General features: G+C 34.3%; 2 protein-coding genes across 19 annotated transcripts in view; one reads left to right on the forward strand and one right to left on the reverse strand.

Annotated features, from left to right (window-relative positions):
* The first annotated feature begins 379 nt into the window (after window positions 1-379).
* Window positions 380-9,440, forward strand: LOC144841435 (solute carrier organic anion transporter family member 5A1-like). The gene is made up of 9 exons (XM_078697762.1): window positions 380-494; window positions 1,253-2,365; window positions 3,499-3,807; window positions 4,375-4,539; window positions 6,559-6,754; window positions 7,574-7,736; window positions 8,153-8,310; window positions 8,751-8,815; window positions 9,056-9,440. Exons 2-9 carry the CDS (start codon window positions 1,669-1,671, stop codon window positions 9,388-9,390), a joined length of 2,088 nt encoding a protein of 695 aa, XP_078553888.1. The 5' UTR covers window positions 380-494; window positions 1,253-1,668; the 3' UTR covers window positions 9,391-9,440.
* A 3,519-nt stretch (window positions 9,441-12,959) lies between these two features.
* Window positions 12,960-17,098, reverse strand: part of LOC144841182 (protein scribble homolog) — a 60,443-nt gene continuing 56,304 nt past the window's right edge. For all 18 annotated transcript variants that reach the window (XR_013611998.1, XM_078697417.1, XM_078697416.1 and 15 more), the window contains one exon: window positions 12,960-15,858. Coding sequence is in view for 2 of the 18 variants with exons in the window: in XM_078697413.1 (XP_078553539.1) it covers window positions 15,832-15,858 (27 nt within the window). In the remaining 16 variants the exon portion in view is untranslated. The remainder of the gene's footprint in view (window positions 15,859-17,098) is intronic.

Genomic DNA, 17,098 nt, shown 5'->3' on the forward strand with positions numbered 1-17,098 from the left:
AACAGTCTAGGCCTATATCAGGTGCAAAAGTATAATTAATTTAATTTCCGCTTTTTCCGAAAACCTACGAGGGGTTTTACATTTATTATTATTAAAATGTTTTAATTTAGATCGCTATTTTTAATTACATTTTGTCTACAACTTATACGGATTTAATTTTTGTATGATACGCTTTTCTGTTTCTATGTTGATTTTGTCCTTTTCTGAGAAATTCTTAGCTGATGATGATACATTTCATGTCACGTGTAAATACGGTAAGATAATATGGTATGGATGATACGTAGAGCTGCTGCGCAGCAACAACAACAGCAGCCGCAATAAAGCTAGTTGTTGTGTAACGTCATCGTAACTATAGAGGGCAACACACAGTGAAACCTGATCTCTCTATTTTTCGCCGTGTATAAGATAACATCTTTCACGACGATAATAATATTGATTTTTCGAGAATTAATATCTCTGAAATCACTGTTATCTGCCAACCCATCGAAATTGTAGTAAGTACTGTGTTTTGATATAGTACATATAGTCTGTTTTTAGGCTTTGAAGTAATTAAGTCCATGTTGGTCTTTTGCTAGGCCTGGGAGTATGGTTTGTTTATGTTTGTGTAATCCAGTAACTAACAGGCGATGAGCGTCCCAGAGGCCCGGCGGGGGACAGGACCCTGCTGGTAGTAGGGAGAGAATCGCTGCAATGATTGTATACTGACCGTAGGAAAATAGACATTTTAAAGGCATTCTCTAAGCTATAAAATAGTATGTGCTATTCGTCAATTAATCATATTTAGTTAATATTTGATTTTATATCTTGATGATCAAGCCATTATAAATAAATATGTATAATAATAGGCGGGGGAAAGAGAAGGTGAGTAGGAGGAGGATGAGGAGGAAAGAGGTCCAGGATAGGACTTTTGTTTACCAATAAACGCCCTTATTTAATGATCTTGTCCAAATTGTGTGCCAAACCAAAAAATTAAAAAACAAACAAATAAAAAACGCTTCCCTCTGGTTTTTAAAAAAGCCGGTAAAATGAAAATATTCCAATATGAAGAATATTAATTGTGACTAGTTAGGTGATCCTTCCTTGTTGAGATCGCAGACTTAAAGTGGTACAGTATTGTAGACGCTCCCTAAACGCACTTCTTGGACGCAACGCAAGGAAATAGGCGCACCGCAAGTACAACAATAATATTGTGCATAAGGAAATAAAATCACTGTGTTATTTGGAAAATGTTTCTAATGTTTGTTTCCTGCAGGTTCATGAATTATTATAAGGACATCTCTGTACTTTTATGACTTTTAGACCTATTTCAATAAACCTTTACCGTAGCAGAATTTCCTGTGACGAAAATCGGTGAACCGTGACAGCTCAAGTACTTTCATTTATTGATTGCTATAGAAATTATGAATGCTGAAGTAGTCACGGTTAGGTGATCTGTATCCATTGAGATGCAAATAATCTCGATCCAAGCCGACAGGATGTGCTTTGAAAAACGTGAATGGCGCTGGCCTAGCTTTCAAGAATTTTAAACGATAAAGACGGCATAGATTTTGAGAATTTTAAGCGCTTGTGATCGAAAATATTGCCAGTGTAATTTTGTGATAGATCTGAACGCGATAGTACTATGTGTTTATATTCGTTGTAGTCAATATACTTTTTGTTACGTAAGCAATGTCGTCTGAACGCGACCGTCGTAGTCACCAGGTAGGCGATGGTGAAGATAGTGATGATACTGCAGAAGTAAAATGCGGACTTGGAATGTGGCGACCGTCGTGGATCCAACGATGGGCCACACCAAGGGGGTTCTTATTCTTTATGTGTTTATTAACTTTAGCCGAGAGCATGATGATAGTTGGGTATACAAGCAGTGTGATAGTAACCATTGAAAGACGTTTTCAGCTCAAAAGTACCGAAGCGGGGCTAATTGTCAGTGGCTACGAGATCGGTAATTTACTGGTTGTAGCTTTTGTCAGTTTTTACGGAGGACGGCCTGGCAGTAGTCGGCCTAAATGGGTTGGGTGTGGGGCTATATTCATGGCCTTCTCGGCCTTTATATTCACCTTACCCCATCTCATTGGCGGTGAGTACCAACTACCAGGGGTAGAAAACTCCACCACGGCAGAACCACTTTGCGGATCTGCAAATATAAGTTCATCTAGTGGAACACATTCAGGAGGGATGATCGACCCGAATAATGCCGATAAGGATGGTTATTATGGCTGTTTAGGTGACGATACCGATTCCGAATTAATAATCGTGTTCTTACTGGCTCAGATGTTACTAGGCATGTCAGCGGCGCCTCTGTTCACGCTAGGCATTACCTACCTTGATGACAATGTCAGTAAAGACAATGCTGCAATTTATATAGGTGAGATTATTCAACTTTTAAATTACGCGCGCAATAAATGGTGCGTGACTACGATGGGACAGAATTGACACGCGCGTACAAAAGATGTACGCGCGCGTATCAAAGTACCTTTTCTCAAACAATTTTTCTGAATAAAATGTTATTTCTAGAATGAATTTAACGTAAGGTTGTGCCCCTGACCCTATTATAGTAGATATCCGGAATATAATAATGTTATTCAATATTATAACACGCGCAATTACCGGTTAAAAAAGAGCTTCCGTGAAATCACTTTAAAGTCGCTAAGACAAAGACAACTCACAAAGACAGCTCACGTGAGCTGGATTCTAAAGACAATATTATTATCCTCAAAGTGACTCATTTTAATAAGCCAGTAAACAGTTTTATATACACAAAACAAACGTATAATCATTCATCACTTGTGTTTATAATGTAAACCTATAAAGTTCGTTTGTGTAATTTGTATAATCATCATCATCAAATAGGCGTGCACATAAAGTCAGATTCGTGACCCAACTTGATGATATCGAATCTTAATAATACGAACTATTGTTATAGATATTATTTTCGTTTTAATTTATTAACACTTTTTCGTTTACTATGTCTGATATTGATCAGTCACGTAGTAAATAAGTACTCATCCCATGATTCGACAAAAAAAATCAACGTGGTGAGTGACGTCATCATAATTGTTCAAAGCGGTGAATCTAGTATCCATGGTTACGGAATATGTGTGTACTGTTTAATATTCGCGAAAATGTAATTATTTTAAGATTAAATATACTTATGCATCCGTATCCGAATAAAACAATGATGCAGACATTAGATTACGATTCACGGAAATTCATTCTAGGCATAATTAGTACGTTATTTGAACAAAATCTTCTTCATGCGTATCTTTAGTCTATATGAAATAATTTTTTATATAGATCACAATATGTTAAGTCGTTTTAATTTATCAGTGGCATCGCGTAGAAACACAAACTACGCGTGCGTTCAAATGATGATAATAGTAATAGCGCGTATTATGTACGCGCGCGTCAACTTTGTGACGAGTACATGGTGTCTGCGCATCAATATCCGTAACTGCAATGGCGCACGTTTTTATATTTGTTTTAAATTTTTCTTGACAGCTATCGTCTATTGTATGACCGCTGTAGGCCCAGCTTTGGGATTTCTTCTTGGTGGTATTTGTGTCAGCGTGTACGTAGATTTTGGCCGGGTTGATACATCTGATCTGCCTATAGATATCGACGACCCTCAGTGGGTCGGTGCCTGGTGGCTAGGCTACTTAATATGCGGTACACTCATGATATTGACTGCTCTTCCTATTCTGGCATTCCCGAAGAGTCTGCAACGGCAACAATCCAAAGATGATGACGTATCGACAGCAGACGACAATGACGTAGTTAATATGCAATTCAATTGTACAGGTTTATCAGGTGAGTGAATCTTTTACGTGATTTGCGCGCGCAAAACGAACAGGACATCAAAACGATGCTTATTGACTGCTCCATTTTAACTAATATTTTCAAATTGAGAAGGCATTATAGAATAAAGAATTAAAATATTATGTACCGGTAGGCCTACATTTTATAATGAAAACCCCATTTGAGACGCCGTAAAATATTTATAAGCGCTATAAAAAAAACAAGTTCCACCTTTCGGTTGCGTTTGAAAGAATAATTTCGAAACCTGGCCATAGTTTCTATTTCAAACAAACATGATTTTTTTAGTCGAGTTACTCTCGAATATTGAGTACTTTTGAAGGATCCTGGGTAATTCTTAATTTTCCAACAAATTGTTGAAGAAGGATGATAAATTTTATGACATTTACACCAAGAAATATTCAATATTATAATGTTTAATAAAATGTATGTACTGTAGTAAGGTATAACGTTCATGCGTCTGGGGAAATACGTAGCCTGTAGGCGTACGATAGAGGTGTTGATTGTATCGCTCGAAATCTAAATGCGAGCATAAACTGATGCGTAAATTCTCATCAACAGATTTAAAAGATGCCTTAGTGAGCCTACTCACTAATCCTACGTATATCTGCATTTGCATGGTGGCGTGTTTGGAGATTTCAATCGTCACCGGTTTTCTCTACTTCATTCCAAAGTTTCTAGGCTCACAGTTCGGTGTGAACAACACTGAAGCGTCGTACTTAACAGGTAAGATATGATGACGTCAGTAATATAAGTATGACGTCATTACTAGTAAGATTACGTCATTAATAAGAGGATGATGACGTCATTAACATCCGAAGTATATTCATGTACACATTCACTGCCTTGGATATTTACCGTGTAAGTTGGTAACTGTACCCACCAAAGTTAGCGATAAACTGTAATCATGAAATGTAATTACCAGGGTAAACGGGTTCATAGATTATGACGTCATAATGACATCATAAAGTGAACAATGATTGTTATTGAAGATGCATTTACTTAAACTACATTGTTGTAGGCGATTGCAGTCATATAATATGTTTTTGAATTAAACATGAGGCCTTTATTTCCATGAATCGTATCACGTAACATATATGTAACTAGGCTATTCGGGATGAATTCAATTTACACAGTATATCATGCAAAGTAGATGCAGCTGTAGTCACATAGACCGAACTACGCGGTTTAATGACTTTGTAATACAAATATAATTATATACAAAATACTAATTTGTCTTGTATTAAAATTGCATAAAGTCAATAAAGCTTGGCTTGACTTTTTAGGTGTCGTATGACATTTCATTACGTCATAGATTTATGTGACGCACACCCCTGGCTGTGACGTAGGCCCTAACGACATCGACGAGCGTTCGAAATTCCCAGGGTAACGCGTAATTCCCGGGGTAACGCGTATTTTCCGGGGTAACGCGTAATTCCCGGGGTAACGCCTAATTCCCGGGGTAACGCCTAATTCTCGGGGTAATGCCTAATTCCCAGGTAGAGCCTAATTCCCAGGGTAACGCGTAAACTGTTCAACAGCTTGTCAAAATGACACTTTTGACGCAATAGTTAAATAAATGATTATGTTGTTGTTGTTTGGTTATTTTGAGCCAACAGATTTATCGATTTGTAATTCTATATGGCATACTACCGAATCTTTACGCAAACTGTGAGATATAGTAGGTTAGTTGAAGTAAATTTCTGTCTACACTATCAAACTTTATGTGAAAAACATTTTTTTTGCCAAACTAGTTTGATAGTGTAGACAGAGCTTAAGAGTACTGCACGCGAAATGCGAGAGTAAAATACTACTACTACTTTTTTTGCTTTACATAGTTATGTGTTTTTTTTCTTCTATTTTTTACATGATTTTCAATTAATATCTATATAACTCAACTGCCGTCGTCATATCACATGTCACGTGTTTGTTTTTCACCGACAAATATGTTTGACAAGAGTATTTTACGATCCGTATCGACAGCACATACATGCACAGGCTAATAACCCCGCCATTGGCAAATCAGAATTCAGTAGACAGACAGATTTTATAATTCATCTTGGCAGAATGTTTATTTCTTAGAAATACGAATTCTCGTAAATGTCCTATAACCCACTCATTATAATACAATCTGTATATACTTTGTGTGATCAGAATGATTAAATTAATTATTCATTAATACATTATGTTACGTAGATGTATTATATCGACATAATTAGCAATGTCTCGAACGGCGCCCCGTAGTTTCATATTAACTTTATTATGTCCTTTTTTAGAAACATGTATACGCATGCGCTTAAAACAACTCTTTTAATTTCGCGCGAATACGTAGAAATAACAGGCTCAATGGACAGTATGAGTAATGCGCTTAGTTAAAGTAAAGCATGAGGTCGTGGGTTCGAATCGGTTTAAATTACCTTTTTAAATTTTTTTAAAAAACTAATTTTAATGATTTATTTGTCAATATAGAATTAAGATTATTCATATGTTTTAATTATTTGTCAAGATTATTTACCCATTATTTGACCATGTATACTGTATGTATTGAAACTGTTGTTTTCTAGAATATAAGGCTACATTAATGATTCATTTTACTATTTCTAAATTTCTGCTAAATTGTTAGAAATGGTTATACTCGAGGCTTTCATCTTAATGCTGTCTGTGGCGCGTATGCTTAATGTGTTCAAGTAGGCCGATAACAATTTTCTTCTTCAAAATGTTTAACGTGTTCCTTCTCTCTTATAGGAGCTCTTATTCCGGCCGCTGCCATTAGTACAGCTCTCGGCGGTTATATCATCAAACGTTTTAATTTGAATTTGGAGAAAACGGCCAAGTTTACCTTTTGCGTTACCACGTGTGCCTTTCTGTTATTCGCTTTATTATTTGTGTTTCACTGCGATACCCTCAAAGTAGCCGGTGTTAGTGTGCCATATATTGATAGGTAAGTCACTTCTAGGTCAATAAAGTAGGCCTACAATCAGCTAAATTAATTCTTACTTTTTTTCAAAACTCATCTTGCCTGCCATACCCGCACTGAACCCCGACGAGTAGGTCATGGGTTACGGTACGGAAAGATGTGATTGGACGTCGGTCAACGAACCCGCCTTGCTTTTCGTGAAACGGAAGGAGCGTAAATATACATTATTTACGCGAACGTGCCAATATTAATAAAAACAGCCATAGTATGTTTATATACAATGTTTATTAATAACGATTTTATTTATATTTCACTAGTGTTATTATAAACATAGACCTAGGTCTGCTTTGTTCCGGATTAAATCGTCTTAAATCCATAAATCTTGTACACTCTGTTTGCGCATTAGTAACTTAAGACGTACATAACAAGGCTATTTGGTTCCACTTGGATTAAACGCAAAGACGTACGTGCACGCAGTGAGTTGAAGAATCATGTCGCGTTGTTCATTGTGATTGGTCAACTCATCGTCGTTGCGTTGCGTCCAAGTGGAAACCGTGGCGTTATAGCTAAAGCTTGGTTCCCACTAGGTCACAACGCAGGCGAATTGACCAATCAAAAGCAATGTATTTATCCAACTGTCGCTTGAGATTGGTCAATTCCCTTGCGTTGCGTCCTAGTTAGTGGGAACCATGCTTAAACCAACCAATTGAGGTACACACGTAACAACACAGTTAACCAATTACAAGCGACGGCTCATGCATCCCAATTGTCGCTTGGGATTGATAAGAACTCGAGAAAAAAGGTATTTTTTTAATGTATGTTATTTTTGTTCATATATTACAGTGTTTCATATAACGATAATTATACAGCACAATGCAATGCTGACTGCTACTGTTCAGAAAGTTACTACAAACCCGTATGTGGCAGTGATAACGTGACGTATTTCAGCGCGTGTTACGCGGGGTGTAATACGACGGATGTTGGCGGAAATGGTGATGAATCAGATGTAAGTAATAATCTAAAATTAATTTAGGTCCTTGAATTATCAGCATATACAAAGACCACAAAGGATCTGAACGGCTTGGCGTTCCAACAGCCAAGGAGCATTCACTACTGTCTGGTTCTCCCACTAAGGACGTAAGCCGCAACGCAAGCGAATTGACCAATCACAAGCGATTGTTGGACTAAACCATCGCTTGTGATTAGCCAATTCGCTTGCGTGATTTGATCAATCGCAAGTGCTCCGAACTGTCGTTTGTCATTGCGCTTACGTCCTTCTGTTTCGTCCTAGTTTGACTGTTTTATATTCCCCGAAACGAATAGAATTTCGATAATACTGATACTATTCTCTATTCATCATGATCCTGTACAATAATACATTTACACGCAAGAACTAGAAACTTTTCTCCTTTGTTAATTCAGACCTTTTCCGATTGTCGATGTATTCCGGGACCGTCGATTGCTGACTCAGGCACGTGTGAAAACGACTGCCAATTATTACCTGTTTTTATGGTGTTTTTAATATTGGTAGTAGGGGTCACGACCCTAGGTCAAATACCAGGAATTATGGTCACGTTGAGGTAAGAAGGCATTTTGATTGGTTGCTAAGCTTGTGCACACTTTGACGCGACGCAACGACGATGTAGCACAACACAAGTGAGTTGACCACAGTTTGGATGATCCATCACGTTCATCGTGATTGGTCAAATTACTTGCGTTGTGCTTACTTCCTTGCGTCTCGACCAATGGGAACCAAGCTTTAGGCTGGGACAAAAAGAAAAATAGACATTACGATGAATTAATGTCATACGCGTACTATTCGTATTCATGACGTAGGCCTATGTGTGCAGGTATCTATTTTTCGTCTGTTGCGCACTCGGATCGTTTGGTATCAATTTATGAGTGTTTGGCCTACTCTTATTTAAATCGTTTTCATACACCACAATTAATATATTATAATATAGTAATTAATAACAATGATCATGCATATTGTATTTATTATATAAATCGTGTGTTTCAGGTCAGTTGACCAGAAAGCCCGACCATTTGCTCTCGGAATACAGTTCGTGTTTCTTCGTGCACTCGGTAAGTGATTGCTAAAAACTTTGATTATTGTAAACATTCTTTAAGCGTGGTTCCCACTAGAAGTGCTACGCAAGGACGTAACGCAACGAATAGTGATTTGACCAATCACAAGCCATTGATTATTCGAACAGTCGCTTGTGATTGGTCAACTCGCTTGCGTTGCGCCTACGTCCTTGCGTTGCGTCTCTCTCATTTTAAAGTGAATAAATTGATGAGAAATGTGAATTAAATTTCTTTCAGCATATATTCCCTCTCCGATATATTACGGTAAGACGGTGGACAAGTCGTGCATGTTGTGGCAGCCACTATGTGAAGGAGTCGGGGCTTGTTTAGAGTATGATAACGTTAAATTTCACTTTAGCTACCTCGGTCTATCGGCAGGTCTTAAATGTATCTCTGTCGTGTTTTCCTTTCTCGCCTGGCAGTCGATCAAACGCGGCTGGAATCGTAACGTGTATAAGGAGGCTAGCCTAGAGAATGGTTCAGTGCATAATTCAGGTAGCACGGACGGGTCAGTGGAGCTCCCTGATCGAAATAGTAAAGATGAAGCGATTGTACAATCAGTCGATAAGTAGGCCTAGGTTTATGTAAAACTATCTCTGTCTGAACACAGTCTAGAAGGAAATAAGAAATCAGAGACCAGTGAGTGTTTAGGTCCATGACTTGTGTAATGCACGCCTTGAACTAAATATCTTTAAACATTTCGTTTCATCAAAAAGGAGGATGACGTAATGACTGCGCGCCATGCCAGTAAACGCAGTCCTGACGTCATACTGTTAAATATAATAATAATAATCACACATTTGTGATAGATTATTGTTTAAAACAAGTTTAATAATTTAAAAGTAGATAATTATTAGTAAACAATGCAATGAAAAGTAGTAATAAATATTTAATATTTTATTTTATTCAACATATTTAAATATAGCTAAATTTAGCTAAGTTGTACGCCGCCATAGTGAGAGTAGTTGCTTCGTGTTATGTGTCTCTCTAGATATTCTATCACCTCTATGGTTGTCGTGTGTTATGTGAGTTGTCTCTCTAGATATTATATCACCTCTATGGTTGTCTCGTCCCAATGAGATTATTACTTAAATTTAGCAGGAACATTTGCATTGTCTTTCAATATAAATTAAATACATATTTTACTTATATAAAACTGTTTTTCATTTGATACCATTTATTTCAACCAGGGAAGTGTGTAATTTCACTGAATATACATGAAAAATCTGTTCTGCTCATGTAATATTAATACATAATAAGTACAGGGATTTTTTTTTCGAAAAATGCCCAAAATATCGCCTTTTTAAAAATCAATTATTATGCGATAATATGGATATATATTGCTTTGTATCATCTTATAGAGCCATAGTAACTAGTTTTGTCGAAAAATAAAAGGGTCGAAATTTTGCCATTTTTCGAAAAAAAATCCTGTACTATTATAGTACAGGGATTTTTTCGAAAAATGGCCAAAATATCGCCTTTTTAAAAATCAATTATTATGCGATAATATGGCTATATATTGGTTTGTATCATCTTATAGAGCCATAGTAACTAGTTTTGTCGAAAAATAAAAGGGTCGAAATTTTGCCATTTTTCGAAAAAAATCCTGTACTATAGTACAGGGATTTTTTCGAAAAATGCCCAAAATTTCACCTTTTTAAAAATCAATTATTATGCGATAATATGGCTATATATTGCTTTGTATCATCTTATAGAGCCATAGTAACTAGTTTTTTCGAAAAATAAAAGGGTCGAAATTTTGCAATTTTTCGAAAAAAATCCTGTACTATAGTACAGAGATTTTTTCGAAAAATGCCCAAAATATCACCTTTTTAAAAATCAATTATTATGCGATAATATGGCTATATATTGCTTTGTATCATCTTATAGAGCCATAGTAACTAGTTTTGTCGAAAAATAAAAGGGTCAAAATTTTGCCATTTTTCGAAAAAAAATCCTGTACTATAGTACAGGGATTTTTTCGAAAAATGTCCAAAATATCACCTTTTTAAAATTCAATTATTATGCGATAATATGGCTATATAATGCTTTGTATCATCTTATAGAGCCATAGTAACTAGTTTTTTCGAAAAATAAAAGGGTCGAAATTTTGCAATTTTTCGAAAAAAATCCTGTACTATAGTACAGAGATTTTTTCGAAAAATGCCCAAAATATCACCTTTTTAAAAATCAATTATTATGCGATAATATGGCTATATATTGCTTTGTATCATCTTATAGAGCCATAGTAACTAGTTTTGTCGAAAAATAAAAGGGTCAAAATTTTGCCATTTTTCGAAAAAAATCCTGTACTATAATAGTACAGGGATTTTTTCGAAAAAAGCCCAAAATATCACCTTTTTGAAAATCAATTATTATGCGATAATATGGCTATATATTGCTTTGTATCATCTTATAGAGCCATAGTAACTAGTTTTTTCGAAAAATAAAAGGGTCGAAATTTTGCAATTTTTCGAAAAAAATCCTGTACTATATAGTACAGAGATTTTTTCGAAAAATGCCCAAAATATCACCTTTTTAAAATTCAATTATTATGCGATAATATGGCTATATATTGCTTTGTATCATCTTATAGAGCCATAGTAACTAGTTTTGTCGAAAAATAAAAGGGTCAAAATTTTGCCATTTTTCGAAAAAAATCCTGTACTATAGTACAGGGATTTTTTCGAAAAAAGCCCAAAATATCACCTTTTTAAAATTCAATTATTATGCGATAATATGGCTATATATTGCTTTGTATCATCTTATAGAGCCATAGTAACTAGTTTTGTCGAAAAATAAAAGGGTCAAAATTTTGCCATTTTTTGGAAAAAATCCTGTACTATAATACAGGGATTTTTTCGAAAAATGCCCAAAATATCACCTTTTTAAAAATCAATTATTATGCGATAATATGGCTATATATTGCTTTGTATCATCTTATAGAGCCATAGTAACTAGTTTTGTCGAAAAATAAAAGGGTCGAAATTTTGCCATTTTTTGGAAAAAATCCTGTACTATAATACAGGGATTTTTTCGAAAAATGCCCAAAATATCACCTTTTTAAAAATCAATTATTATGCGATAATATGGCTATATATTGCTTTGTATCATCTTATAGAGCCATAGTAACTAGTTTTGTCGAAAAATAAAAGGGTCAAAATTTTGCCATTTTTCGAAAAAAATCCTGTACTATAGTACAGGGATTTTTTCGAAAAATGCCCAAAATATCACCTTTTTAAAATTCAATTATTATGCGATAATATGGCTATATATTGCTTTGTATTACCTTATAGAGCCATAGTAACTAGTTTTGTCGAAAAATAAAAGGGTCGAAATTTTGCCATTTTTTGGAAAAAATCCTGTACTATAGTACAGGGATTTTTTCGAAAAATTCCCAAAATATCACCTTTTTAAAATTCAATTATTATGCGATAATATGGCTATATATTGCTTTGTATCATCTTATAGAGCCATAGTAACTAGTTTTGTCGAAAAATAAAAGGGTCGAAATTTTGCCATTTTTGGAAAAAATCCCTGTACTATAATACAGGGATTTTTTCGAAAAATGCCCAAAATATCACCTTTTTAAAAATCAATTATTATGCGATAATATGGCTATATATTGCTTGTATCATCTTATAGAGCCATAGTAACTAGTTTTGTCGAAAAATAAAAGGGTCGAAATTTTGCCATTTTTGGAAAAAATCCCTGTACTGTACAGGAATTTTTTCCAAAAGTTTTCCCTGTACTCGCTATGGCCTTGTTTATGGGATTTATATAATGCCCTAATAAATGCCCTAATAAATGCCCTAATAAATGCCCTAATAAAGGCAACAGCAGTAAGTAAAAACGAATTAATTTTAAACATAGAATAGTGTTAATTTACCAAAACTCATTGGAGCATATTATACAATGTCTTAGCATCCCAAAATATACCAACATACACATTCACAACGTAAACTCATCTATATTCTGTACATGATTTACGACTCCTTCTATTTAAAATGACTAAATTATACACAATGGCTAGAGGTACAGTTACTGGACCTATAGCCACTGCGCGTGCACACTACTGTGTCCTTATGTCAACCTTTCCTATGTAATCAGTGCCCGTATACTGCATTAAACAAACTAGAAATTTATCGTGAACAAAAATTTAATAACGTAGATAATTAAGAGTATTTCTTATAATAACCAATTTAGTACTAACTAGTTATACCCCTCTATTAAATTTATTTCATAAGATTATTATCAAGATTGTCATCAAGATTTTGTATCAAGATTGTCATCAAGACTTTTTATCAAGATTTTCATCAAGATTGTTATCAAGATTTTTTATCAAGATTGTCATCAAGATTTGTTATCAAGATTTGTCATCAAGATTGTCATCAAGATTTTTATCCATATTTCCATCAAGATTTGTTATCAAGATTTTCATCAAGATTTTCATCAAGATTTTTATCAAGATTTTCATCAAGATTTTTTATCAAGATTTATCCTACATAAGCATTATATAACATCATAATACAGTATTATGCCTTGATACTACCAACTTGATAAAGCTATACAAGGTAGGAAACCAAGTAAACTGTACAAAAACATTGCATATTGATTCTCAATTTAAACTGCCTTTCCTCAGTCATAATGACACTCAAGACTCCATCTAAGTTCATGTACTTATGTGTAAGCTCTCTCCTGGTTCACACTTAGTATTTGACATCCTGATATAGGCATGATCTCACCATCATACGGTTATGGCAACACCCTTATACAGGAATGCTTACATCATTATATAGGCATGCTTACATCATCATAATGCTCATGGAGACACCCTTATATGGGCATATTGACATACATATATAGTAATTGTGACACCGTTCATATGGTCACAAAGACATCCTTATATGGTCAAGGCGACACCATTGTATGGGAATGCAGGAATTCTACCAAACTATATAGAAATGTTATACCCATACATGGATATCAGATGCATAAATATATCTATATATGGGCATATAATAGAAATGTCATGGCTATATAGGACTTAAACCATTCAAGGGTAAACAAGGAAAGAGCTTACCATAATATAACATAACATCTTTAACCTTTAGAATATACATAATTATATTACATATTTTTATTATTTACAAAACTGTGATCTCTGCAATTTTAAGTACAACTGATACCAATAACAATTTTATTCTTATAAACAAATTTATAAAAAAAAATCAAGAATTTAAAATTTAGAGATAGAAAGTGTTTACTGTTTTTATATTTTCTTAATGTTCATATTGTCTTATTATGTCAGTTTGTTACGCATGAATGAGTACAGTCACATACTACATGGATCATGTCAACCAGACCCGCTGCGGGGATAGTAGTTTCTGTATATACACCACTTGTTAACTACATTTAAATCAAAAGTGATGAATATGCAAATATGTACAATTAAAATGTAGTAAGCTGTTTATAGTACAACCCCAATATGCAAGTTTGAGCAAAACCATTTTAATAATAAATAACACAACAAAATGTCTAAATTATTATCTTTAACGATTAAAAAGTTGGAATTAATTGAGTGAGAGGAAACAGTAAGTTTGAATAAAGTATAGAGAGTGGAAGGTTCGAGCAATTTGGCAAGCGCCCTCTAGAAGCGCCATTATACTAAAGACTAGATGAACATACAACCACATATAGAATCACCTATATAATTTAAAAGAAAAAGAATGTTGTCACCTGACTAATAGGCTAAAACATTATCTTAGACGTTTATTATTATACATTATATAAAACTTTTTTTAAACATTATTAAAAATTCCCAAAATGAAAATATTACTTATTTTAAGCTGACAATCTCGTCCTTGGTTATATATGTACATTTTATGTAAAAACATTGGTTAATTTACATGCTGTGAACTCTGTACATGGTCACTAATAGCTACAAAAATAATGTTGATATATCATCATACTTGTAATCTATCAATTTATCTACACGCAAGTTATCACCATGACAACCCAATAACAATCTCAACTATTAATATATCTTGTTTTATAAATAAAATCCTACACTTAACAACACCATCTGAAAGCTACTCAAATCTACTCAATTGAAAATGCAAATTAATTACTGGTGGAAATGTGCTGGTATAATCTGTGTATTATCTGTGTACTGCAGTATAGACCTGTGTACTGCAGTATAGACCTGTGTACTGCAGTATAGATCCATGTACTGCAGTATAGATCTGTGTACTGCAGTATAGATCTTGCATTAAATAATAAACAACATAAAGATAAAAATTAAGTACTAAATAATTCTACTGCAAAAACTCAAATAACTTCATGTATTTACTGCAGTAACGACATAATAGGTTGACCTACTGTACAGTGTAATGACCTCTTAGTAGCAACCTGGGTATTTAATGTAAATTGAAATACAGTAGAAACAGAAATTACTGCAGAAAAGAAATAGTGAATTAGAGGACCAACAGTATAATGAATTTTTGATAGGAACCAATGGCCGTATTCATTTTAAGGCTAAGTGTTTCCCTTAACCTAAGTGTGAATGGTGAATATGGCCAGTGGGTATTGTAAATCGAAATACAGTAGATGCAGAAATTACTGCAGTAAATAAATGGTGAATCAGTGAAACTACAGTATCATAAACTTTTAGTAGGAACCAGGGTGTTTCCTGCAATGCAGCAGATGCAGAATACTGCAGTAACAATAGTATCTCACATCATATTACAACATTGGTCATCATTTAGTTTAGTGATACACAAAGTTACTGCAGTAACTAGAAAAAATATTCATTACTAAAAGACAGAAGACTACTGGTTGTATTTCCTGGAAGAATATCCTCGTTTGTTGGCTTGCACCCTTTGTGTCTGACAATGTGTCCATCTGTCCAATCTCTGAATAAAAATCTTAAAATTGAACTTTGACAGTAAAGTGGTGAAAGACATGGAGGTTGGCAAGGTCCTTGTTGAGTCCATGGACTCGTGTTATGTTATTTAGCTTCCAAACACTTCTGCGTTCTCCTGAAAAAAGACACATAAAACATAAACATTATTAATGAATTATGACAACAAAATGTTTGTTTTCAAGTCTTTGTTGAAGCACTACTTAGATGGAAAGGGATGTTATACTTGTTTTGTCAGCTGTGAATTGATCAGAGTGCCTTAAAAGGAAGTAGTTTTAGTACAATTGTAATTCTACACTAGTATTGCAATACTCTCTTTAAAGATCTGTCTACACTATCAAACTTTATGTGAAAAAAAAAATGTGATGTGCCCATATATAGACATGTCACATCACTACCATATTTGGGCAAATCACTACCATATTTAGGTACTTCACACTTTCTTTGGTCAAACTAGTTTTATAGTGTAAACAGAGCTTAACAATGGTTTTCTATAAATAGGTATATAGTGTACTAAAAAAATATTTATAAAATATGTTCATTTAAGTAATCATACAATTTGTATTTCTTTTGTATACTGTAGTACAGTAGTAGATTAAAATGATTATGTGAGGGCCTCTTTAAGTCAGCTGTACTGCTGTAGTACCGCTGTTAGAGCTACCCTTAATAATAAAGTAATAAAATAAAGTGGAATGTGAAAATAGGATGCAACAACAATCATGCAATCACACACGTGCAAGTTGACAAAAGTGTTCAAACAATGGTAGATCTTAGGTGATGATATAGTAGGTATAAACAGAAGTTGAAAACGGTTGATCAAAGATTAAAGCCTGGTTCCCACTAGGATGCAGCGCAAAAACACAACGCAAGTACTTTGACCAATCACAAGCTATGAATTATTGTCATTGTGCTTGCGTTCTTGCGTTGCATCCTAGTGGGAACAAAGCTTTAGTGGAATAAGACATGCAATAGAAAAGGAAAATAAAATGACAAACTACATAAAAACAATATTATGTCAATACATACATACTGTACATCACAGCTATCATTTTCTTTTAATAATAAGTAGTGTATGGCATTCTCTTTACATGAATTATTATTATTTTATTGATTAAAATATGTTTTATGTATTTAGGCACAAGGATTACCAATAGTAATTTAATCACTGTTATATCAGATGGTGAACCAGTTCACCAGGGTATATTTCAGTTCCTTCCATTAGGCTAAGTTAAACCCAAACAAAGTAAGTTTAAGTTCCTTCCACTAGGCTAAGTTTAACCCAAACATATTTCCCCATTGATATAGTTTAACCAAAACTAAGTTTACTAAAATTATAAAAATTCTACTACAGATTAAAA

This window comes from Antedon bifida, chromosome 4 (assembly GCF_963402885.1).
Source record: "Antedon bifida chromosome 4, ecAntBifi1.1, whole genome shotgun sequence".
NCBI lineage: Eukaryota > Metazoa > Echinodermata > Crinoidea > Comatulida > Antedonidae > Antedon > Antedon bifida.

Bases quoted from the DNA above. Each gene is read 5' to 3' on its own strand.
- LOC144841435 (XM_078697762.1), top strand. From the start codon at position 1,669: ATGTCGTCTGAACGCGACCGTCGTAGTCACCAGGTAGGCGATGGTGAA. The intron at 6,755-7,573 runs GTAAGTCACTTC...CATATATTACAG, and splicing joins AGTGTGCCATATATTGATAG to TGTTTCATATAACGATAATT. The intron at 8,816-9,055 runs GTAAGTGATTGC...AATTTCTTTCAG, and splicing joins CGTGTTTCTTCGTGCACTCG to CATATATTCCCTCTCCGATA.